Source organism: Herpailurus yagouaroundi, unplaced genomic scaffold, assembly GCF_014898765.1.
Source record: "Herpailurus yagouaroundi ecotype Mexico unplaced genomic scaffold, PumYag 28, whole genome shotgun sequence".
Taxonomy (NCBI): domain Eukaryota; kingdom Metazoa; phylum Chordata; class Mammalia; order Carnivora; family Felidae; genus Herpailurus; species Herpailurus yagouaroundi.
In genome coordinates this window covers 43,811,818-43,835,999 of record NW_024412376.1, presented here as the reverse complement: position 1 = coordinate 43,835,999, position 24,182 = coordinate 43,811,818, and the positions used below count along the sequence as shown (strand labels likewise).

Below are 24,182 nucleotides of genomic sequence, written 5' to 3'. Positions count from 1 at the left end.
ATGTTGCATTAGCACTTAGCCCCTGTTGAAACCCAGGATGGCAGGTTGTATATGGCTTGCCGTCCCCTCTATTACAGCTTCCTGTTTTGCTTTTTGCCCATTGCTGGCTTTGCAGTCTGGCATGATTAATAACCACCTCTTTATTTTCCTGTGTTTTTGTTTGTGTGCTTAGGGTTTTTATGAAATTTGTTCAAGCTTCAGGGAATGTTTGGTTGGTTTTAAATGTTTTCCTCTTAACTGTGAACAAAATTAACCTGATTAACATTCAGATGATTGGCACACAAACTATTTATAGCATTTATTTGCATTCAGACACTGAGGAGTTTTGTCAAATTGTGCAGGCTGAGATGTTGATCTCTATTTGGGGAAAGGCTCCTTTAAGAAGGTGCATCCTCACTGTGGGCTTCTGCCTGTTGTGGCATCCATATTAATCAATTCAGCAAGCAGTTCATACCCTCCTGCTGCCTGTCCACTGTGTTTGGGGAGGGAATGTGGACTGTATAAGTCAGTTTCTGACTTGAAGGAGCAGTCTTATTAGTAAGAGACTACAAAAATAACAAAGTTAAATAACAAGTCATCATTGTTAGTGTTGCGTATTTTTAATTTGAAAGTATTTCTCTTACAGTTGGGATAACCTTTCAAAATCAAGAGATTGAGAAAGAAAGCTGAAGACGCAGTTGATAGAGCTCTTGCATCCTGCCCTTCAGTAGTTTTTGTGTCTGTATTTATACTTCATAGGGTATGCCCTACACAGTTGATAAAATTGGAGTTGGTGGTCATAAATGTTAGGCTTGCACTAGAAATCTTGTAACTTTGAGGAAAAGTACAAGCCAGCTTGTCTAGTCTAGCTTTTGTTTTAATAGCTTTTATTACAGTTATCTATTAACTCTTTAGACTGAGTTACTTGGAGGTACACAGGCAGTGTCTTTATGATCTTTGTGTTAGCACAATTGTTCTCACCTTGTCTGCACATCAGAATCACTTCAGCAACAACCACAGAAATGCATGGACCTGCCTCTAGGGGATTCTATTCAAGGGTTATGGCGGGGAGTTTTTATAAAAGTGTTACAGGTAAGTTTAATGTACACCAGCATTAAGAACTATTGGCCTGACACACAGTAGGTACTTGATGAATTTTTTCATTTTGATGTAAGTTCATTGTGGGTATGAACTAAGTCTTTTATACCCAGCAGCACTTGACCCTGGGTGATACCTGTTGTAATCGCTCAAGACATACCAGTTAATTCTGAGGAATGGTTGTTTTGTTCCTGCTTTTCTTGTTTGAGGAGAAAAAGAGGAAGAAAGAATGTGTATGTTTAACTTCTTTCTCTTTTCCCTTCTTGAAGAGATCAGCAATTCCTTGTGTCCTAGTGTCTAGAAGTAGAGTCATATAAAAAACTGTTGAAGCCCGAGGCACTTAGATAACAAGGAGGAAAGGAGAGAAAAGCATAGCTGAGTACAGCAGTGGTTTCTCTGCCAGGAGCTGGAGAAATTTTGGGTTGTCACAACTGGGGGAGGCAGGGCATGAGTGATTCAACAGCATCAAGTGGGTAGAGGGCAGGGATGCTGCTTAATGTCCCATAATGCTAAGAAACCCTGCAGTAGAGCATGAAAAGGCAGGGATTAGGAGGCATATAAGAATTGAAGTGTTAGTGCCACCAGCCGATGTTTCTGCCATACAGAGACACGGTTTGCTTTATCTTCCTGTCTGCTGCTCCTTCCTTCCCCCACACCCTCCAGAGTGTAGAGTAGTATTTTTTGCCAATATCTATAGATAGCATTGTGATTGTCAGCTGTGTGCTAGCCATTAAGATGAATATTTTAATATTTTACCTATACTTAAATTTTCTCCATCTCTACATTTGCTTGAATGGAAAAGTATTACCTTTAAAAAAATGAGCCAGTAGTTTGATTTGTTTTGTTTTCCATGAAGGACTCTTAAGAATAACCAATGGAAATGTAAAGAAAATGCATTTCGTAAAAGGAGTTTAATTTTAATGTTCCACAGACTTACCATAAGAAAAGAATATTAAAGGGGCACCTGGGTGGCTCAGTCGGTTGAGTGTCCAACTTTGGCTCAGGTCATGATCTCACAGCTCGTGAATTCAAGCCCTACATCGGGCTGTGTGCTGATAGCTCAGAGCCTGGAGCCTGCTTCAGATTTTGTGTTTCCCTCTCTCCCTGCCCCTAACCCACTCGCATTCTGTCTCTGTCTCTCTCAAAAATAAACAAACATTTAAAAAAATAATAAAAAAAAAAGAATATTAAGAGTTGAACACATATATGTTCTGTTGGCGTGAAGCCCTCGTGCAGGTTCCTTATGTCATGTTGAGTTACAGCTTATGATTTCTTATGCCTATTTTGGACTCTTTAGATTAAAATGAACTTCATTTTGTCATTGCTGCCCTGATAAAATTCTTGGTTTTTCCTGTGTTCTAGGAAAGTGTATCAAGTATCAAGAAGGAAAGAACAATGAAAACAAATAAGTTGGGAAGGGAAGGAATTAGAGGGACTAAAATAAAACCATAAGCAAATCCTTGATTACCAGGCTTCTGCTTTATGCATGAGACACAGGAGGAGGTTATTTAAGAGGAGCAGGTTGCCTTGGCAAGCTCCTGAACATTTCTGTACCTGTTTCATCATCTCTAAAATAGTCCTTATAGGATTCCTGTAAGGATTACGGGAGTTAATAGGTATAAAGTGTCCAAACAGTGCTTGGTGCTTCATTGTGGGGTGGTAGTGGTGGTGGTGATAAGAGGATAATTTTTGATTCTTTTTGAATACTTGAGCCGTGCTGAAAATTGATGGAGACCATGGATGCACTCTTGTGTAATGTCACCCCTCGAACCATGTGCATGACCGCTCCCTCCCTTTGCAGTTGGTAGTGATGGTAATGAGAGTTTGTTGAATCTTCAAATTGGTGTGTTTCAGATGTTCTGTTACGGCTGTTTCTTGCCTACAGTCAGAACTTCAAGAGGAGGGTGGGGAGATTTATATGATAAAATATGTTTTGCCTTGGTAAATTTTATAATATAGATATATATATTTCATATATAATTTATAATATATAATATAGAATAAAACCATTCTGGTTAACTGTGTCATCCACTTAGAGATTTTCCACAGCAATATTTGAGTCTTGCACAAGCCTTTCTTTAGAATTTACTGTGTTCTAAAGGGTACTTGGGTGGCTCAGTTGGCTAAGCGTCCGACTGGCTCAGGTCATGATCTCACGGCTTGTGGGTTCAGGCCCCACGTCGAGGTCTGTGCTGACGGTTGAGAGCCTGGAACCTGCTTCAGATTCTGTGTCTCCCTCTCTCTACCCCTCCCCCACTCATGCTCTATTTCTCTCTCAAAAATAAATAAATGTAAAAAAAATTATTTTTAGAATTTACTGTATTCTCAGGGTATATATAATAGCTTTATTATTAGTGTAAACAACATGTGGAAAGGAGTTAAAACCTTTCTTGATAAAGCATAATACATTCCAAAAACTGGTTAATTTTTTTTTTTAATTCATTGAGGTGTGATTGATATACAGTATATTATTTTCAGGTGTATAACATAGTGATTGGACATTTATTTACATTGTGAAATGGTCACCACAATAAGTCTAGATATCATCTGTCACCTTACAATGTTAGTACAATATTATTGATTGTATCTCTCATGCTGTATATTACATCCTCATGGTTTATTTATTTTTTAAGTGGAAGTTTGTACTTCTTACTCTCTTCCACATATTTTGCCCCTCTCTCCCAACTTTTCTCACCTTTGGCAACTACCAGTCTGTTCTCTGTGTTGTGAGTCTGGGTTTTTTGTGGTTTTGTTTTGTTTGTTTGTTTTTTAGATTACACATATAAGTGACATCTTGTAGTATTTGTCTTTCTCCATCTGGCTTATTTCACTTAGGATAATACTGTCAAGGTCCATCCATGTTGTCACACATGGCAAGATTTCATTCTTTTCTTATGGCTGAATAGTATCTGTGTGTGTGTGTGTGTGTGTGTGTATCACATCCTTCTTATCCATTCATCCATAGTTGGACACGGGTTGCTTCCTTATCTTGGGTATTGTAAATTACAATGTAAATAATGAACATAGGGATGCATATATCTTTTTGAATTAGCATTTTCATTTTCTTCAGGTAGATACTCAGTAGTAGAATTGCTGGATCATATGGAATTTTTTTTTAGGTGCCTCCATACTGTTTTCCACAGTGGCTGCACCAATTAACATTCTCACCAACAATGCACAAGGGTTTCTCTTTCTCCATATCCTCACCAACACTTGTTATTTCTTGTCTTTTTGACAATTTTTTGATAAAAACCATTCTAACTGGTGTTAGGTGACATCTCATTGTGGTTTGACTTGCATTTCCCTGATGCTTAGTGATGTTGAGCATCTTTTTATGTGCCTGTTGACTATCTGTACGTCTTCTTTGGAAAAATGCCTACAATGGTTAATATTTATTTATTTATTTATTTATTTATTTAGAGTGCACACGTGTGCTGGGGAGAGGGCAGAGAGAGAGGGAGAGAGAGAATCCCAAGCAGGCTCCGTTTTGTCAGCATAGAGCCCAATGCGAGTTTCAGTCCCATGAAAGGTAAGATCGTGATGTGATCCGAAATCAGGAGTTGGATGTGTAACGGACTGAGCCACCCAGGCGCCCCTACAATGGTTACTTTTTATTAAGGCTGCTTTGGATTATCCATTTATTGTTCATACTGATGTGACTGGTTGACAGTCAGTTGAACTCAATTTGTATTTTTATTGCATGGTAAGTAACAAAGCCCAGGATGCATGTAACATGTAGTTGTGGCAAGAAAACAGCATAGATTGTTGGTTGTTCACCCTGTGTTCTCCTTAGATAAACAGCCTGAACATATTGTGTGGCTCTGATCACCGTCATCGTTCTCCCGTCTCTCACTGACACACTTCATAACTCTAAGCTTGGTCGTGGTGGGAACTGTATCATGCCCGTGTTCTTTCTACTGTACTTTTATGTTGGTGGTAAGGGATTAAGGAATTTGTTCAGTTAAGTTGTGAATTAATGAAGACTAACATTCTCTTAGTAGTTGGATGTATAAAGGAGCAGATTTTGGGTTCTGAAACCTTCTGAGAACTCTACTAGGTGTTTGCATTCTGACTGGTAAGTAAGTCACTGTGGAAAAGTTAATAGATAGGACTGGACTGAACAAGTCCGGACTTAAAGTACATCACCTAATTTTGTAGGTTATGCTTGCCTTTATCCAAAGCATTTTTTCCATGACCTAGTGAGAGATATTGCATTTGTTTCTTTTTAGCTGTTAACTGGAGGGAGCTGTTACTGTTCTGGAAGGGGGCTGCTCTTGTTTTATTCAGTTTCTTCTCTGAGGTAGCCAGGCAAACATGTAAGTCCAGTCCTGTTTTTGGCAGATGGATAACAGGCTGCTGTCATTGATTGTCATGTGGAAGAGAGTCAGTGTTTCAGGGATTGTGTAAACTTTGATTTTTAGAAATCATTTCATTCTCCCAAGTAACATTTATATGCTGGAAAAGTGACAGGACCAAATTGCTTTTGAAGATACTTGAGTAATACAAAACTTTTTTTGGTAAGAAATTTATGCGTTGAAAGGTTTGAAGGATATTTGAATTGCTAATGGAAAGAGGATTCAAGGACTAGAATGAGAAGGTAAATAATTTTTTTTATAATACGTGTTTTGTAAAATTGAACTTTTTGATCATGTGGCTGAATTGCTTAATAAAAAAATCATATTCCCACCAGAGGTAAGTCATCTATTCCAACACTGTACACAGGAATAGATTTCTCTTGAAATCCCACGTCAGTGATATTTCCACTCCTTGCAGAAACACTTTTTTTTTTTTTTTTAACATTCATTCATTTTTGAGAGACAGAGAGAGACAGAGCATAAGCGGGGAAGGGGCAGAGAGAGGGAGACACAGAATCTGAAACAGGCTCCAGGCTCTGAGCTGTCAGCACAGAGCCCGACGCGGGGCTTGAACTCACAAACTGCGAGATCCTGACCTGAGCCGAAATCAGATGCTCAACCGACTGAGCCACCCAGGCACCTCTGTGCAGAAACACTTTCAGTTATTTTTTTCTTTATAAAAAGATAAATCTTGCCACCTCTTGTTCATAATACTGTCTTATAGAGCCATGTGGAATAAATGTTACCCTCTTCAGTTTTTACTTATCTTTATTATTGGGGTTTTAAAATTGAAAACAGTAGTTGGTTATAAGTAAAAATGTTCTGAACTCCTCTCCTTCCAGCTCACTCCTAGAGGGAACCACTTGTTCTGTTTTGTTTCTTCCTTCCAGGCCTTTAAAAATGCACATATGTTGTACCTGTACAGTTTTTGTTTTTATTTGTGTTTTTAAAATGGAACCATACTGTGTATATTGTTCTGCAACTTTTTTCAAACTGAACAGTTACAGTATGGCTTTATTCCCCTGTTAGACATGAAAGTCTGTCTTTTTTTTCTTTTTTTCTTTTTTAACAGTTACATCATTGTCGGATGTACCATAATTTATTTAATCATTCCATTATTGTTAGACATCTGGGTTATTTAGAACATGAATGTCTTTGTGTATGTTCATCTGAGGATGTTGCTTCCTTTGTAACGGTCTCAAGGCGTGGCTGTTTTCTCTCATAACCCTCATATCGCAGTGCCTGGAAGTGGGTGCCCTGTTCATTGCCGTCAGACCATTCTTCCACCATCCTCCATAGAGACACCCAGCTTTGACTATCATGTCAGATTATACCACTCCCTTCCCTTCCTTGTTAGTGATTTACTCCCAGTCCCCATCATTCCCCCTAATTCCGAAAAGAGTTCAGCTTCTAGTCGTTATTCCCTCCCTACTGCTTCTGTGATCATTCCTGGACTACTTCTCCAGTAACCTTGGACTCCACCTCAGAGACTCAGTCTCATAGTTCTATAATGTGGGATTTTGCATGTCTAAAAATTAAACTGATTTCTCCAACCTTATGGTTATTTCCTTTACTTTAGCAATAAAACGTGTTTGTTCATGGCCATACCTTTAGAATATATCCAGGATCTGACTCTTCCGCTACACTGATCCAAACCTTTGTCCCTCTCAAAACCACAACAATTGCTATGGCGTCCCAATCTGTCTCCTAAGTTCTTATTGCTGCCACTACCACTATGTCGCTGCTCCTGCTTCCTACTTCCATTCTTTCAGTGGGCCAGCCCATGGTAATCCTTTCAAACTCTGGTCACATCCGTCCCTCCCCCCTCTACTCCCCCCACCTCAGGCTTCCTGGCTCAGTTCAGAGTGAAGGCTATGAAGTCCCTATGGATTGGCTCCCTTACCTGTCCCATCTTCTCTCTCACTACTGTCCCTTACCTGGTGGCCTTTGCACTTGCTCTTTCCTGTGCTTGCAGTGTGCTTCCCCACTTACCCACAGGGCTCAGCCTCCCACCTTTTTAGGCTTCTGTTCAAATATCATGGGGTGCCTGGGCGGCTCAGTCAGTTGAACATCCAGCTCTTAGATTCAGCTCAGGTTGTGATCTCTTGGTTCCTCAGTTCGAGCCCTGTGTCGGGCTCTGCACTGATGTCACAGAGCCTGCTTGGGATTCTCTATCTGTCTCTCCCTGCCCCTCCCACATGCTCTAAATAAATAAATAAATTAATTAACAAACTTAAAAAAATAAATATTACCTTCTCAGGGAGGCCTTACCTGACCACTGAAATGCAGGTCTCATAAAGGCATGAGTTTTTAAAAATCTATTTTTTGTCTCGTTCAGTGCTGTGTTTTGAGTGCAGTTATATAGCCTTCTCTCTCTTTCTTTATCCCCCTTTCTCTCTCTCTCTTTACACAGTTAGAACTTCATAGAACTGACACAACTAGGACAGAAACTCTTTTTTTGTATATACAAGGTGTTAAATTAGGTTCCTTGTTTGTGAAACTTGTGTTAATAAAATATATTACATTTTTCAGCATGTTGTGATTTTCAGAGCAGTTTTATGTATTCATACTTAACCCAGCAGGATAGGTGGTAGAATCAAAGTTTTGTGGAAAAGCAAATGGAAGCTCAGAGAGGTGTTTTGTTCAGAGGGCACCTCCTGAGTGGGTGCTACCATTCAAGCCTAGCTCTTTTCTTTCCAAGTGAAGGGCTCTTGTTTTCTCATTTAGAAGCAGCTTAAGACGACAGAAAAATTGTAGAGGCTTTATTTGAAAGTGTGGGATATGTGCCCTGATTTCTTATTTTGGATTTGGTCTGCCTTTTGTTTCTATTTTAAAAGTACACAGAATAAATAGTTAACTTTAAAATTCCTGACAATGACAGATCAACAAGTTTTATTTCTCTCACCTGTGGAGGAAGTGGCCTCCACCCAGTTTTACTGAATTAGGGGGGAAGTGATTTTTTCAAGTGATAAAAAGAAATAAAATTCCATGCTCTTCCCAGAGGAGGAGTTCAACAATTGAGAGAATGGCGTGAGACCATATGTTGGTTTGTAAAAGGATATAACTTGTAAAGATGTTTCCTTTGATGCCTGTGATGAATATGGATGTGTTTCCCTTTTAGAGGGTCCTGATTAAATTATTCAATTAAGAGCTGAGCAGAAGGTTCTAAATATAGGGAAGAGGGTTCAGGCTGTCCTGCCTTGTGTGTGTCAGCTCACCCCTACAGATGTGTGTTTGTTGTCATAAACCGCACCTGTGAGATCAGTGGGGAGGGAGAAATATGTTCCAAAAAAATGAAATACAGCAGGATTTTTTTTTTTTAATAAAAGGGCAGTGTTTTTCCTCCTCTGGCCTATTCCATTTTCATCTGAATTTGACTTGTGAATTACTTTTTTTTTTTAAACCTGATTAATGGACTTTAACACATCTATTCTGTTTTAGTTATCTGCTTAAAATGTAGATCTACCACTTATTAGAATATGAGAAAGTTACTTGACCTCTAATTCTTGGGTTTCTTAGTAAAATTGAGATACTGATACATACCTTGAAGAATTGCTGCAGGAATCAATAAGAATGTTTGTAAACACAACCAATACAATTGTTTGTAAACACAACCAATACAATGCTTGCATAAGGTAATAATGCAGTTAGAATAATTTTGTTCATTTGTTGGTGGTGAATCATTCATAACTGACCACTTGTGGGAATTTACCACGATTGGCATTTTTGCAATCTGTGAAACTGCTCTTCTCCGTTAACGGTGACTCAGAATATTTTTTTTTCTAAGAGACAACTGTGTAGAGTTTTTCTTCTTGTCAATGAAATGAAAGTTTAAAATGCCTCCAGTCTTCAGTCTCCTGTGTTCAAGGAGTGAGCACTTGCAAGCCAGATGACTCTGGTTTTTGAGTTGAGGTGAAATTTATCAGTGTGAGGTCATTAAGACCTGGATGTCTTGAAAAGTTACTATGAACCGAAGGACAGTTTTCCATTACAAGCACAAATTGGAGAACAGGGATTCAGTGGGATTAAAGAAAGCGGTACAACTTCTGGAGGAAGTGGCAAGGAGATGTACAAATAAGACAGATTTGTTTGTGGAAGTTGAGGCTGGTAAGAAAACTCCTAAGTGCCTTCAGTCTACTTAACAAGTAATCATCTAATGAAACAAAACAGAGCTGACACTTGCTATTCTCTAGGGAGTGTCTGTGACTAAGAATAATTGACCGCTTGTCTTATAAGCAGCCTAGGTTTGTCAGGATGGAAGGACTTGTGCATGCAGAGCAGAACCAGAAAGCGTTCTTGTCTTAAAGAATTTTCCAACACAGTGGAGATGTATCGGACAGTGTATTTGGCACACCTAAATATGTAAACCAGAGTGCTGTCCTCTTTAGAGTCTCATGTAATTGTGACATCTATAAATTCCTTGCTTCACTTTCATCCAAGGGATGCTACTTTTGAAATTATCTGGCCGCAGTGTCACAGCTTGCAATGAACTTACGAGTGGTAAGTGGTAAGCTGCTCTTCAGTCTGTGTGTTACTCCTGTCCTTTTAGATTCCGGAGTTTCCCACTCGGTTAACACTGGTGACAGACCACATGGCAGCTCTTGCTTGCATGTCTCCTAAGTCGCACCTGAGAGACTGGGCTGTTAGCATCTGTGTTTTAAGGTAGTCGTAATTGCATTACTACTAAAAATAGGTTTTTGAGAGCTTATCCTCCCTCCCACTGTCACACACCGGTTGCACGGATTTGGAAAATTAATCTCTGAAAAAAGATTTTTAATGAAAAAATGGCAGCCGTAACTATTCAGAGTCATTAATTAACATGCTTAGAAAGTTGCGAAGTGTTTGGAAGTAACCAAAACAAGGCTTAATAATAAGAGGCTCACTAAGGTGAAATTTGACTTCTGGATGTTTGTAATGGCAGGACTTTGATGCTTTGATCTAAGACCAGCAGAATTCTTCTGTGGTCTCCAGTGGATCTTCATGTCACTTTCTTGTGTAGGAATTTGTTTAAATACGTTTTCTGAGGATTCAGTTGAAGTAGAGTTCCTGGCAGCAGAGTAGGTAGTTTAAAAAGTGTTTTCAAACCTGCAAAAGTTGGAGAGAGATTTTGTTCATCCTCACTTTCTTTTTGTTCTAGGATTATTTTGGTTAGTGTGAGTTTTATTTAGCTACATTTGACCCATTTGAAACTGAACATCGAGGGCTAACTGCTATTTTAAAACAGGAAAAATAAATCCAGGGGCACCTCACCTGTTTTTTTCTACAGGTCTAATATCTCAAAACGAAGTTAGTTCCTAATGAAGTAGCTGGGGAAAAGAAATCTTTGTTTGGAACCAGATCACAGAGCTTTATAACTTTGAGGTATTTGTCTGAGACCAAAATAGATGGAGAAAACCCATCTCTGTTTTTATATTCATTGTAATGACATTATACTTGTATAGCAAATTTTAACTTGTTTTTTTCCTGGTCTGCCTTAACAGTGGATAAGGATGTATCATTTTCCTTAATGAGCAGTATAATAGTCTTTGTGCTTTTGTTAGGCACTGTTTAGAGTTGATGCTGCTTATGGTTGTATTTTACTTGTTCCAGAGCACTGTCTCTACCTGCGTTCATAACTTTTTCACAGGTACTGTTCATAGGATTGTTTTTCCACCTGAAAATGTGAGTGTATGTCCTTATTCTCCTTCAGTGCTAAGCCAGTATGCGGATTGTCTGCTGTTCTACTTTCTTGGGTAACAGGTAATTTAGTTTTACCAAAAGTTAGAAGTTCTCTATTCCTCAAGACTTTTGACTCTGTAGCCTAATTTTACTTAGGTCTGATGAATATGGTTGTGATCCCCTTCTATTCACCGCACCACCCCCCCCCCGCCCTTGTGCCATTTTGTGAATTTTCTGTCTTGCTCTTCCATCAACAAAGCTCATTGCAATTCTTGGCTTAATGATGAATTGCTCTTTATGGTTTAAAATATTTACTGGCATTGAATCTCTGGAGTATTTTTCTTTGCAGCCTTCATGTTTTTTAAGTATTTTTAACCGTAATCTGTTGTGTCTACTCTTCTGTGATTCTGTGGTTTCTTTGAGTGTCGGGAATTTTTAGGGTATCTGTTTTATCCTTCTTGAGAGTCATGATCTGTTTTGCCAATACTGCCTTTGGTAGGAGTATGCAGTTGACTTGGGTACCCAAATGAAATCAGGTAGACTAAAAAAAATGGAGTAGTGAAAGTTACATTACAGATCCTCTGGCATGTTCACTTTTTAGCCCTTTATGATGTCTTAATTTAGTCAAGCACCTCAGAGGAGGCAAGAATTCTTACTAGGCCTTAAATCCTGTTTAAAGTTGGATGCAAGGATAGATGACACGTACCTTTCCATAGTACTTGTACAACACATCTCTGAGGTATTTTACATCTCCATGGCATTCTAATGAGGTATATAGTGAAACATCTTAGGTATAAAAACTAGTGCACTACAAAAATCATACAGTTGGCTTATGATTTCTCTGAAGCCCCATTGCGGCTCTTCTTTGGGAGCTCAAGTCTTAACTTTTTCTGCTTATTCACAAGATCATCTGCTTAAGAAGAAAGCTTAGTGGTATAAGTCAGGAAATAATGCACACAGTTTGTTACTTGGAAATATTGGTTTCCTAAAAAAATGGTTCAAGCATTTTTATAGAAAGGTAATTTTTGTAAAGTTGTCTTTTTTTCCTAAATAACTTATCCAACTGTTAAACAGTTTCAGAGTGAAGTTAATCAATACCCTGTGCTTTTAGTTCCTTAATTCCTTTGATCTTTATGCCATGCTGTTTTACCATTAGAGTTAAGACAAAGTAATGAACCAGAGAATGAGAAGTGAAAAAAAAAAAGTTGCTTGCTTCATTGACAGTAGACCATTTATCTTTCTTTAGTTCCTTTTTTTTTTTTTTAAGGTACTAGGATAGGAGTCTTTGTTTTTTTTCCCCAGTCACTTTTTGCAGCCTATATTTTATATTTATTTTATTGTATAATTTAATTATCCCCTCAATATTTAATGGAGCCATTTATTTTGTCTACTTCATTGAATTCCATGCAAGTGCAAGAATTATAAACCACACTAGTCTGAGGCTACAGAGGGACTTAATTTGTTCATGATCTGTCTCCTCCCTCCTCCATCCTTTTATAAAGGTACTTGTTTTGTACCACTTGGCAGCTACTCTCCCTCTTCCCTTTTTTAATTGTATTTTCAGATACAAATTAGAATAATTATTTTAAGACTTTGTGTGGGAATCTGGGATCTGAAAGGTATTGAATAGTAGATAATGTATTTTGTTTATATTCACACAGTTGGATAATTACATGCTTCTTTACTAGATGAGGCCAAGATAAAGAAAATGTCCATTGTGCAATTGGCTAATTAGGTTTCCTTTAAATAGAAAGCAAGTTACACAGCAGTTAAAGGTGTTTTAATTTTTTTTGCTTTTTTCCTTTTAACATTAAGGAATAGTACATGGGTTGCAAAATTAAATAGCGAAGTCAAAGGAGTATGAGAAGAGTATTTTTCTCATTTGACTTCTGGCAGTGCTAATAGAAATCCTTCTCATGGGCAACACTCCATAGGGAAAAAATCTGAATTTAGAACCCTGTTTCAAACAGGGTTTAAAAAAACGTATTTTTATTATTTCCAAAATCAGATCATAGTCTAAGTCCAACCTGGCTTTAAAAGCAGTTTGTATGTGGCTTGACCTCATAAAATTGATTTTTTTTTTTGTAATTTGCAAATATTTGCATATGGAGGCTTTTTTTTAATTCAGAAGTTAAAGTTTTTCATTAAATGTTTGAAAAGTTTAGAAAAGTAGGAGAGACATATTACTAACCTTCCAAATCCAGCCACTGTTAATATTTTGATGTATTTACATAGTTGTTCATGCTACATAACCCATTTTATTTTGTGCTTAAGGTTTTTTCCAAGTTATTACATAGCTTTTATGAACATAATTTTTAAGGGCTACGTAATATTCTATTGAGTGGATTGTACCATAGCTTACTTACCTGTTTTCTAGTTATTAGCTTTTCTCTTTTTCCTCTAAAAAAGATAATGCTTTGATGAAAATCTTTGTGCAAAAACATTTTACCTTTCTAGTTCAGAATATTTCCTTAGAGTAAGTTTCGAAAAGTGAAGTTGCTGGAACAAAAGATAGTATTTTTAAGGCTTTTAGAGGTTCTTTACTAAGTGAGTGAATGATTTTTTTTTTTTTTTTTTTTTTTTTGGTCAGTGTGAAATGTTTGTATTTGGAGAAGAGGGAAGGAAATCTCTGTTTGCTGACTCATGTTTTTATTTTGCACTTTAAACTGATAAGGCCACTTAGCTTTTGACATAAACTAAAGCAGGAAGTACAAAAACGGGCAGAAAAAAAATGAGCTGTCTTGCCAAGGCCACAGTATCATGGACTCATTGGTAGGTGACTTGTTTGACTTGTATATTAAAAAAATACTTAACTCAAGTAGACAGATACTAGTCATCGGCTGGCATTTTGTTTCATCTACGCACATTTATATGTAAAGGTTTGTGATCTTGCCACTTTTAATTTTTGTGAAGTGGCATTGGGACAGTCCCTCCAGTTGGCTCCTGCAGTGTTTAGAGGTAGCGGTTTGTTTTTTGTTCTCTGTATGGAGAAGTCTTCCTGTATTAAGGCTATCACCTTGGCTGTCTCTGTGAAACACAGATTAGATCTGTAGGTCTAATCCCAGCATTGCTGTGATAGAAAACCTTCCACTTGTCTACAGGATAAGATGTATCACAGGCCCTTCATAGTCTTGCCCCTGCCCTTCTTATCAGCCCTGTGTCATCACCAGCCACCTTGAGCCCTGCATTTCTATTTTGTGTCTGTTAGAACTAGCAGTTTCTTTGTTTTATTTTTTTAATATAATTTATTGTCACATTGGCTTCCATGCAACACCTAGTGCTCATCCCAACAAGTGCCCACCTCAGTGCCCATCACCCACTTTCCCCTCTCCCGCACCCCCCATCAACACTCAGTTTGTTCTCTGTATTTAAGAGTCTCTTATGGTTTGCCTCCCTCTCTCTCTGTTTGTAACTTTTTTTTTTCTCCCCTCAAACCAGCAGTTTAGACAAGTGGCTAAAATATTGAGGCTCTAAAGAGCACAGATTCAGACCCTGGCTCTGGCATACAGCTGTGTCTGTAAACTTTGGGCAACTTATTTCACTTTTCTGTATTTCACTTCCCTTACCTGTAAAAAGAGGGAAACGATAGTGTTCACTCAGAGGGTATGTTGTAAAGGTTACACTAGTTAGTAGATCCAAACTGTCGGAACAGTGTCTGTCAGGTAGCGATAGCTCAAAATGTTAGCTCTGTTGTTTCATAAAATTCTACTCATCCTTTAAGACCTCTTTGGGAAAACTTCCTGAAATCCTTGGAATTAATTGTTTTCTTCTCTTATATATTATTGTTTACACTCATTTTAGAGCTTTTCTCGGACAGTGTTCTAGTTAGTTCCTGGTGGGCAAATGCACAGTACATGGGCCTCCGCTTCTACTCCTGTGCTCATGTTCTACCTTGGCATATAAACATAGTGTGATCCTTCTGGATGACTCCCAGGAGATGGCCTAACACTTCTCAACCCAATCCTTTAGCGTTAGCATGGACACCAACTTGCCGCAGAGAGCATTGTTGACTTCCTGTCTCTTTTCTCAGCTTGTGAGCCCCTTTAGGATGCAGACATTTTTGCCCCTGTCCCTGTATATCTATAGCACAGTGCCAAACACTTAGCAGGTACTCAGTATAGCTTTGTTGAATGAGTGTCAGTTTGAATAGTTAAAACAAAGGTCTTAAATGGTGGTTCTTAATCTCACCCCGCAACATACTTGCCTAGTATAACCCATCACTGACAGTGTTTGAAATAGCCCTGGGGCGCCTGGGTGGCGCAGTCGGTTAAGCATCCGACTTCAGCTCAGGTCACGATCTCGCAGTCCGTGAGTTCCAGCCCCGCGTCGGGCTCTGGGCTGATGGCTCGGAGCCTGGAGCCTGCTTCCGATTCTGTGTCTCCCTCTCTCTCTGCCCCTCCCCCGTTCATGCTCTGTCTCTCTCTGTCCCAAAAATAAATAAACGTTAAAAAAAAAAAAAATTGAAATAGCCCCTGGTGATTTTGATATAAACTCACCCCGTTCTATTTGAAAATCATTGGCTAAAATATAAAAAAGCGGTTATTGGAGTAGAAGGAAAGGCAATATAAAATAAGAAGAAATACATTCCCTTCATAATTTGTTATGAGAAGACTAGAAAGACGTTGTCCTTGTTCTTTTGCAAAGCTAATCTAAAAGTAAATGATTATTTCAGTAGGTACACTCTGACCAAGTGTGACTTTTGATAGCAGCATGGCTTTGTTTTCTCTTTCCTTTTCTGTTAAATGAAATTAATACCAACTTCAATAGAACTGGCAAATTTGGGTAAAACTCTTTACTTTGAAAAAGGAAATAACTGATTCTCTACAGCCCATTGAGTAATATTTTTATTTAGTAATATTTACTCATAGTTTATTGAGTAAAGTTGGAGTTCCACGCTTGGCCTTCTGATTTGTTCAGGGAGCTAAATTATTTATTAAACATTTATTGAGAATCTGCTGGGTGCCAGGTACAGTGCTGGGCTCTGAGGACAGGAAGATACTAAGATTGAATTCCTCAGTCACTTTGCTGTAGTGAGGAACGCACGTAGACTACCACAAAGTAGCTCTAGATGTGCAGATTGCTGTGACAGCAATTAGTAATCCGTATCCTTTTAACTTCCGAGGATCAGTAATGATTTCCCCTTTTATTCCTATTGTTACTAATTTGTGCCTTCACTTTTACTGACCAGTTTTGCTAGAGGTTTGTCCAATTTTATTAGTATTTCTGGAGAAGCAACTTTGATTTTGTAAGTTTTCTGTTATGCTTTTTTTTTTTGTCCAATTTCTTATCATTTCTACTTTCTTTGAGTTTAATTTACTGTTCCTTTCCTTTTTCTTGTGGTAGATACATAGACCATTAGTTTTCATCTTTTTTTTTTTTCTAATATATGCATTTCAGACTATAAATTTTCCTTTAAGCATGGCTTGAGCCACATCCTGCAAGTTTTGATATGTCATATTTTTATAATCATTAAGTTAAATATGTTTTTCAGTTTTCACTGTAGTTTCTTCTTTGACCCATGAGTTATTTAAGTGTAATTATTTTAGAGAACGATATTTTTGTTACTGATTTCTTATACTGTGCTCAAAGGCATATTGTTTGGTTTTGATATGTATAGAGATTTGCTTTATAGCTCTTTATATGGCCAATTTGGGTAAGTATTCTATGTATATTTGAAAGTATATTCTACAGTCATTGGGTACAGTGATCTATGTACATGAATTGGATCAAGTTTTTTTACAAATGTTGTTAATCTTCAATGTCTGTTGATTCTTGTTGACTTGTTATATCAGTTATCGTTTTAATCTTCCACTAAGATTATGGGTTTGTCTGTTTGTCATTTTAATTCTGTCAGCTTATGCTTAATGTATTTTGACACTTTTTACATGAAAATTTGAGGTTATGCTATATTCATGGTAGATCAACTCTTTTTTATTTCTTTTTTAATGTTTATTCATTTTTGGGAGACAGATAGTACAGGTGGGGGTGGGACAGAGAGATAGGGAGACACAGAACCAGAAGCAGGCTCCAGGCTCTGAGCTGTCAGCACAGAGCCTGACGTGGGGCTTGAACTCACAAACCGTGATATCATGACCTGAGCTGAAGTTGGAGGCTTAACCACCTGAGCCACCCAGGCACCCCTAGATCAACTCTTTTAATGTTATGAAATATCCCTTTTTTAAATATCTGGTGATGCTTCTTATTTTTGAAGTCTGTTCTTTCTTATTGGATAGTTACAGCAGCTTTTTTGGTTAAAATATGCATAGTATATCTTTTTCCATCCTTTTTCTTTCAACCTTTCTCTGTCCTTTATATTTAATGTGTGCCTCTTGTAAGTACATAGTAGAGTTAGGTATGATCCCCATCCATCCCTACCCATCTTTTACTTGCATATTTAGTCTGTTGATATTTAAATAATTAATGATACTTTTGGAATTAGATCTAAACCTATTGTTTTCTGTTTGTCCCACGTATTTGCTCTGTTTTTTTCTCTTAAATTCTTTGCACTAATATTTTTTTTAAAAATCCGTATTTTTTGGGGCGCCTGGGTGGCGCAGTCGGTTAAGCGTCCGACTTCAGCCAGGTCACGATCTCGCGGTCCGTGAGTTTGAGCCCCGCATCAGGCTCTGGGCTGATGGCTCAGAGCCTGGAGCCTGTTTCCGATTCTGTGTCTCCCTCTCTCTCTGCTCCTCCCCCGTTCATGCTCTGTCTCTCTCTGTCCCAAAAATAAATAAATGTTGAAAAAAAAAATTTAAAAATCCGTATTTTTTAACTTCTCTGGATGAATCATATTTTTAAAAAGAATTCTATATTGTATAAGTTCTCTATTACCTTTTTATAGTTTTTTAAATTATCCTATCATTAGTTTTTTAAATTATTATTATGACAAGATTTATCAATAATAATTCAGTGCTTTATCACAGCCTGGGTAATACAGGGACCATAGAACACTAACTTCATTTACTCCTTTCTGTTTTGTTTTGTTTTGTTTTTTCCATGCATTTTATTTCTATTTTTTAAATACCACAAGAGATTCCTATTATTGTTTTGTAAAGTTAGTACTCATTTAGACTTACCTTTATTTATCCTTCTGGAGCTCTTCATTCTTTCCTCTATTCCTTGCTTCTTTCTGGGATCTTTTTCCTTCTGTTTCACAAATTCCTGTCAGAAGTCAGTTCTCTCAGATTTTGTATGTTGTAAAACACATTTATTTTACAATCACTATTGCATGATTTTTCCACTAAGTATAGAATTCTAAGTTACTAGTTGTTTGTTTACATTTGCACGCTAATGATTGCCTTCTTGTTTCCATTGTTTCTGTTGGAATGTCAGCTGTCAGCCTTATTGTACTTACTGTAGAATAATAAGGTGTCTTTTTAAAGTTTTTTTGTTACAGGTTTTCAGCAATTTTACTGTGATATGATCCATCAAAACTTGTGGGTTTCTTTATATTTATCCTTGTTGGGATTTGTAGGGCTTCATGGATCTGTGTCTAGATGTCTGTTGTCAGTTTTGGAAAATCCTTGGCCAGTATCTACAAATATTGCCTCTGCAACAGTTTTCTCTCCTCTATTCCCACCAATTAAGATGATTAAAAAAAAAAAAAAGATGAATTCAGGCCATGTTTCAGTATAAAAACTGGTCCATTTCGTTTTTTGCCCTTACACTAGAGCATGCCCCTTTGGGGTCTCCCCCTATGAGGCCACTGAAATCTCTGCTTCATTCTTGAGCCCCCTTCAGCTCCAGGCTACCAGGCCTCTTGCTACTTACAGTGCAGGCATTGGTAAGGGCCCTGAGAAGAGGAGCAGAAGAGAATGTTCTGCTCACTTCATTGCTTTTCTGTTCTAAGCATCTTGGCCCTCTAGTCCTGAGGACCTTGGTTGCTCTTTGATGTATTTAAAATTAAAGTGGGGCGTTTTTGTTTGTTTATATTTTATTAGCTTTTAGAGTGATTCTTGGGAGGAGGTTGGTGTGATACATGCTCTACTATATCTTAGCTGGAATTTGTGCAAAGTTTCCCTCTTTAAGCTTTCTCACCTTTTCTGTTTTTGTCTGGTGAGGAGTAACTGGAAGGCTTGATTGAGACAGCTGGACTAAAGAATTTGGTACAGTATGTGTTCATGTGCTCCATTCTTTTCCTATCAATAAAAACCAAATTTCCTACTTTACTTGCCCTATGGCCCATAGGCACAGGCTTGTTTACTGAATAAATACCCTAAAATCTTATAATGTTTACATAGTAGAAATAGAACTACTTTTTCTTTTAGCATAAAGATACTTGAAGAATAAACCAAAAACAGATGTTAAGACCACTGTATGTTTTTCTGTCACTTTCAGTTTTTGTTGCTTGAGGTCTGTTTTGAAATACATGTTTAGAGCTTCTCAATGAATCTGAATGTAAAGCATTACAATATTGTTGATAACTTGGACTTTTTTGCACGAAGGTGCAAAGGTGTCTACTGCTTCTATCTCAGAACAGTAACTTACTACTTTTTAAACTGTGTCTCTGTAAAATGGCAACGACCGTATTACCTCACTGTGAACACTGTTTAAAAAAACTAAGTGTTAGTCTGCTTGGGCCACCGCAACAGAATACCTCAGACTGGGTGGCTTAAACAGTAGAAATTTATTCTCACAGTTCTGGAGGCTGGGAATACCAAGATCAAGGGTCCGGTCAGTTTGATTTCTGGTGAGAGCTCTGCCACAGGCTTGTAGACAGCTGTCTTCTCTCTGAGTCTTCACATAGCCTCTCCTCAGTGTGTGTGCAAAGTGGGGGAGCCCTTCCTCTTGTAGAGCCACCAGTCTTACCAGATCATGGCCCCTGTCTTATGACCTCATTTAACCTTAGTTACTTCCTTAGAGGCTCCATCTCCAAATACAGTTGCAGTGGGGGTTATGGCTTCAACATGAATTTTAGGGAGGACATAATTCAGTCCATAACATATTGTAATACATAAAAGTACTTAAAATAGTACCTGGCCTATAGTAATTGTGCAGTGAATTGTGGTTTTGTAGTAGCAAGTATTTTAAACATTTTTTTCCCCTTTTTCCTTTTCTAGGTGCTGACTTTGGATTACTTTTTAAAGCACTAGGCATGGTAATTTCTACTTTTTGGGACCTCAAAACCAAGAAGCTACAGAGAATCCTATGTCAATAAAGTGAAATCTCTTCCGTTGTGCTTTTTCATTTGGAGACTCCTGTATTTCCCCATACACAAGGAGTGTAGAACTAGTGTGGTCATTATGAACGTGACAAGTTTATTTTCCTTCACAAGTCCAGCTGTGAAGAGACTTCTTGGGTGGAAACAGGGTGATGAAGAAGAAAAATGGGCAGAGAAAGCTGTTGATGCTTTGGTGAAAAAACTGAAGAAAAAGAAAGGTGCCATGGAGGAACTGGAAAAGGCCTTGAGCTGCCCAGGGCAGCCAAGTAACTGTGTCACCATCCCCCGCTCTCTGGACGGCAGGCTGCAAGTTTCCCACCGGAAGGGACTGCCTCATGTCATTTACTGCCGAGTGTGGCGTTGGCCTGATCTTCAGAGCCACCATGAACTAAAACCACTGGAATGCTGTGAGTTTCCTTTTGGTTCCAAGCAGAAGGAAGTGTGCATCAATCCCTACCACTATAAGCGAGTAGAAAGTCCTGGTAAGTGAGTCCTTTTATATTGATGTATTTAGCAGATTCGTGTTGTTTAAAATATGAAGATAATCCCTTTCCATGTTTTTAGTTGTGATTTTTATTACTTTTTTTACAAAAGTTTATGTATTTATTTTGAGAGGGAGAGAGCGCATGTGGGAGGGGCAGAGAGAGAATCCCAAGCAGGCTCCGCGCTGCCAGCGCAGAGCCCGATACAGGGCTCGAATGAACCGTGAGATCATGACCCGAGCTGAAACCAAGAGTGGGATGCTTAACTAACTGAGCCCCCCAGGCGCCCCTAGTTGTGATTTTTAAATATTAGGGGAAAATGTGCCAGCCCTTGAAGATTTTGTACTTTCTAACGACTTAGTCCTCTCTAGTTAATTTTGTGTCTTAGGAGCGAGGCAAAATTGTGATAGCAGTACTGACAACTCTAATTATGAATGAATGAATGGTTTTCTTTCTAAATTTATTTTTTATGTTTCTCATTGGTCCTCTGAATTTCTCTAGATAAACTTAGCTGCGATTTTATTACAGAGGAATAAAATTCAGAAAGAGAAGAAACATGGGGTTGCCGTCTGTGTACTTGAGGGAAATACATCTTTAGTGCAATTGCTAATGACTTGTACCACTTTATTTTTAAAGATAGCATCTTTTGGGGGACCTGGGTGGCTCAGTCGGTTGGGCGTCCGACTTCATCTCAGGTCATGATCTCGCAGTTCGTGGGTTTGAGCCCCGCATCGGGCTCTGTGCTGACAGCTCAGAGCCTGGAGCCTGCTTCGGATTCTGTGTCTCCCTCTCTCTCTGACCCTCCCCTGTTCATGCTCTGTCTCTCTCTGTCTCAAAAATAAATAAACGTTAAAAAAAAAAATTTAAAAAAAGATAGCATCTTTTATCATCTCTGGTGGAATTTTGCTCCCTGTGGAGGATATGAAGGAATTCTATCTGCTGTGGTATTCCTAGTTTTTACGTGTATGACCTTTTTTGAGGGTATAATGTGCGTTAAAATTTGTATGGTTTTGCCCTCAAATTAGAATCCCATTCTAGACAGTTTGCATCAATTGGAAAGTAATTAGGCAGTCTTAAGCACTTAAATATCTCATTGTCAGATTGGAACCCATTTTGTTGATGGATTAGTTATTAATGATTTGTGGTTACCAAGGGTTCCTGAATGAAGCTGTGCGTTAGAATCACATGGCTCCCCTCCCAGACATTCTGATTCTGGCACAGCCTTGTAATCCATGTTTTTAACAAATATTTCAGATGGTGTCGAGTAGCTATTGGACTGGTGTTGGAAACTACTATGCTAGATCATGTAGTAACATTCTCAAATAAAAGGCATTCTGTTTTTGTGGGTTTTTTGAAAAAAGTTTTTGGTTTTTCATGGAATATTTAAGACCTACAAAAAGAGTTTAAAGACTAGGGAATAGTATAATAATAAACACCTCTGTATCCACTTAGCCTAAGAAATAAAAGATTACAAATAAAACCCAAACTCTAGGTTTGGCCTCTCTGATTCAGTTTTTTTCCCTTCAGTAACTATTCTGAATTTTTTGCTTAAAATTTGATGTCATCATTCCCATGTGTATTTTTATACTGTTATTATGTATGTCTGAATCCATGACAACACATAATATTATTTTATATGTTTAGAAGAGTTACCAATATTGGAACATCCTTCCACAACTTGTTATGTTCATTCAACATTATATTTTTGTGGTTTCTGTATTATATTCTTTTGGATTACCTTGTCAAGTTCTGTGAAAAATCCTCTGGAAATTTTTTTGGAATTCCATTGGTTTCATTTGCAAAGGATTGACTTAATTTTGCATTTTCTACATTTATTTAGGTCTTTTTCTTTAAGTTTCCTCCATATAATTCTTGTACATCTTTCTTTAGATTTATGTCTAGATAACTAGTTGGTTTTTATTGTATCCATTTAAAAGTTACATTTTGTTAGACTTGATCTTTGCTAAGACTGCATTTGCTTTTTTCCACCAACTTTGCTGAATTCTTATTCTAAATTTTTTTTTTAACATTTATTTATTATTGAGAGACAGAGACAGATGGTTAGCATGGGAAGGGCAGAGAGAGAGGGAGACACAGAATCTGAAGCAGGCTCCAGGCTCTGAGCTGTCAGCACAGAGCCCAACGCGGGGCTCGAACCCACAAACTGAAAGATCGTGACCTGAGACGAAGTCAGATGCTTAACCAACTGAGCCACCCAGGCACCCCTGCTGAATTCTTATTCTAATGCAGATATTCTTTAGTAACTATTATATGTGCTGTGAGGTAAATTAAAAAGCAGAAAGTCAACACAGAGATACATGGGCTTTTAGCCAGAAATTGAGATGGAGTTAAGAGTTTTGGAGAAGAAATAAACAGTGTATACAAGTAATATGTACAAACAAGATTATTTAGGTGTGGGATTTTTTTTGATTCACCAGAGTAACTTTAAGGAGGTATACAGGGAAGATTCTAATCCTACTTCATTAATGATGAAACTGAGGTCCCTATAAATTTAAGTAACCTGTGTGTCAGACAATTAAGGTTCACTGTGTCTTCTCCATCCACACTCCTGCCACTCTTCTCCACCCTTTCAGCAATTCATCTTGTGCCTCCTGACCCATCACTCGCTTCAGGCCAATATCTGCACTACAGAGAGAGTTCTTTAAGATGCATGTTATGATCCTGTGATCTTCCTGTTTCCCATTGCTAGTACACAGAGCTCTGCACGTTCTGGTCCTGCCTGCCTGCTATTCTAGCTTCTTTGCCCGTTCTTCCATATTTTGTGTGTTTGAGTCATATGGGAACGCTCTGTTCTTTTCCTCTGTCTGTAACTTGTTTCTCCTCCCTCTTTGTCTCGCTCACTCTTATTTATCCTTCAGTTCTAAGCTTAATGGGTTTCAGCTTTGCTGAGAAGTCTCTCTTGATTCCTCTTTTGCTACCCTCCTGATAGGGTAGTCTCTGTTTCCTGTAGCAATCTGAATTTCTTCATAATGTTCCTCACACTTACACTTGTCTTTTTGTTAGTCTTCCTGGCAAGATAGTAAATAAATAAAACTGTGAGGGTAGGGCCCATATGTATTATTAGCATTTCTACTTTAAGCAGCTAGCACAGTTCAATAAATTTTTTTGGTTGTAATATCTTTGTATGGTCATTTGTCCATTTTTTGGAAATGAGTTTTCAGCTTGCCTATGCCCTCTGAACATCATCTTCCCTTGTTCGTTTATTTCACTACTTACAATGAAATAACACTATTACTAACACCTCTGACACGACGAAAAGTTTTTCTTTAGGTTCATGCGAAAAGTTTTTCTTTAGGTTAAAAATTAATACTGAGATGATTTTGTTGCTCTTAGTAACTTACTTATAGAAGGTTTGTTGGGCTGGGGTAGGATGGGTGGAAAACCAGCTAAAATAAGGCATTTGAGACTACAGGTGACATTTTGTCGTCT

The 24,182-nt window shown here is 38.0% G+C and overlaps 1 protein-coding gene across 1 annotated transcript in view; it reads left to right on the top strand.

Annotated features, from left to right (window-relative positions):
• SMAD1 (SMAD family member 1) overlaps positions 1–24,182 on the top strand; it is an 80,571-nt gene that overhangs the window by 12,151 nt on the left and 44,238 nt on the right. Inside the window, exon 2 of the mRNA XM_040473075.1 lies at positions 20,150–20,732. Coding sequence (XP_040329009.1) covers positions 20,333–20,732 — 400 coding nt within the window. The 5' untranslated portion in view covers positions 20,150–20,332. The remainder of the gene's footprint in view (positions 1–20,149; positions 20,733–24,182) is intronic.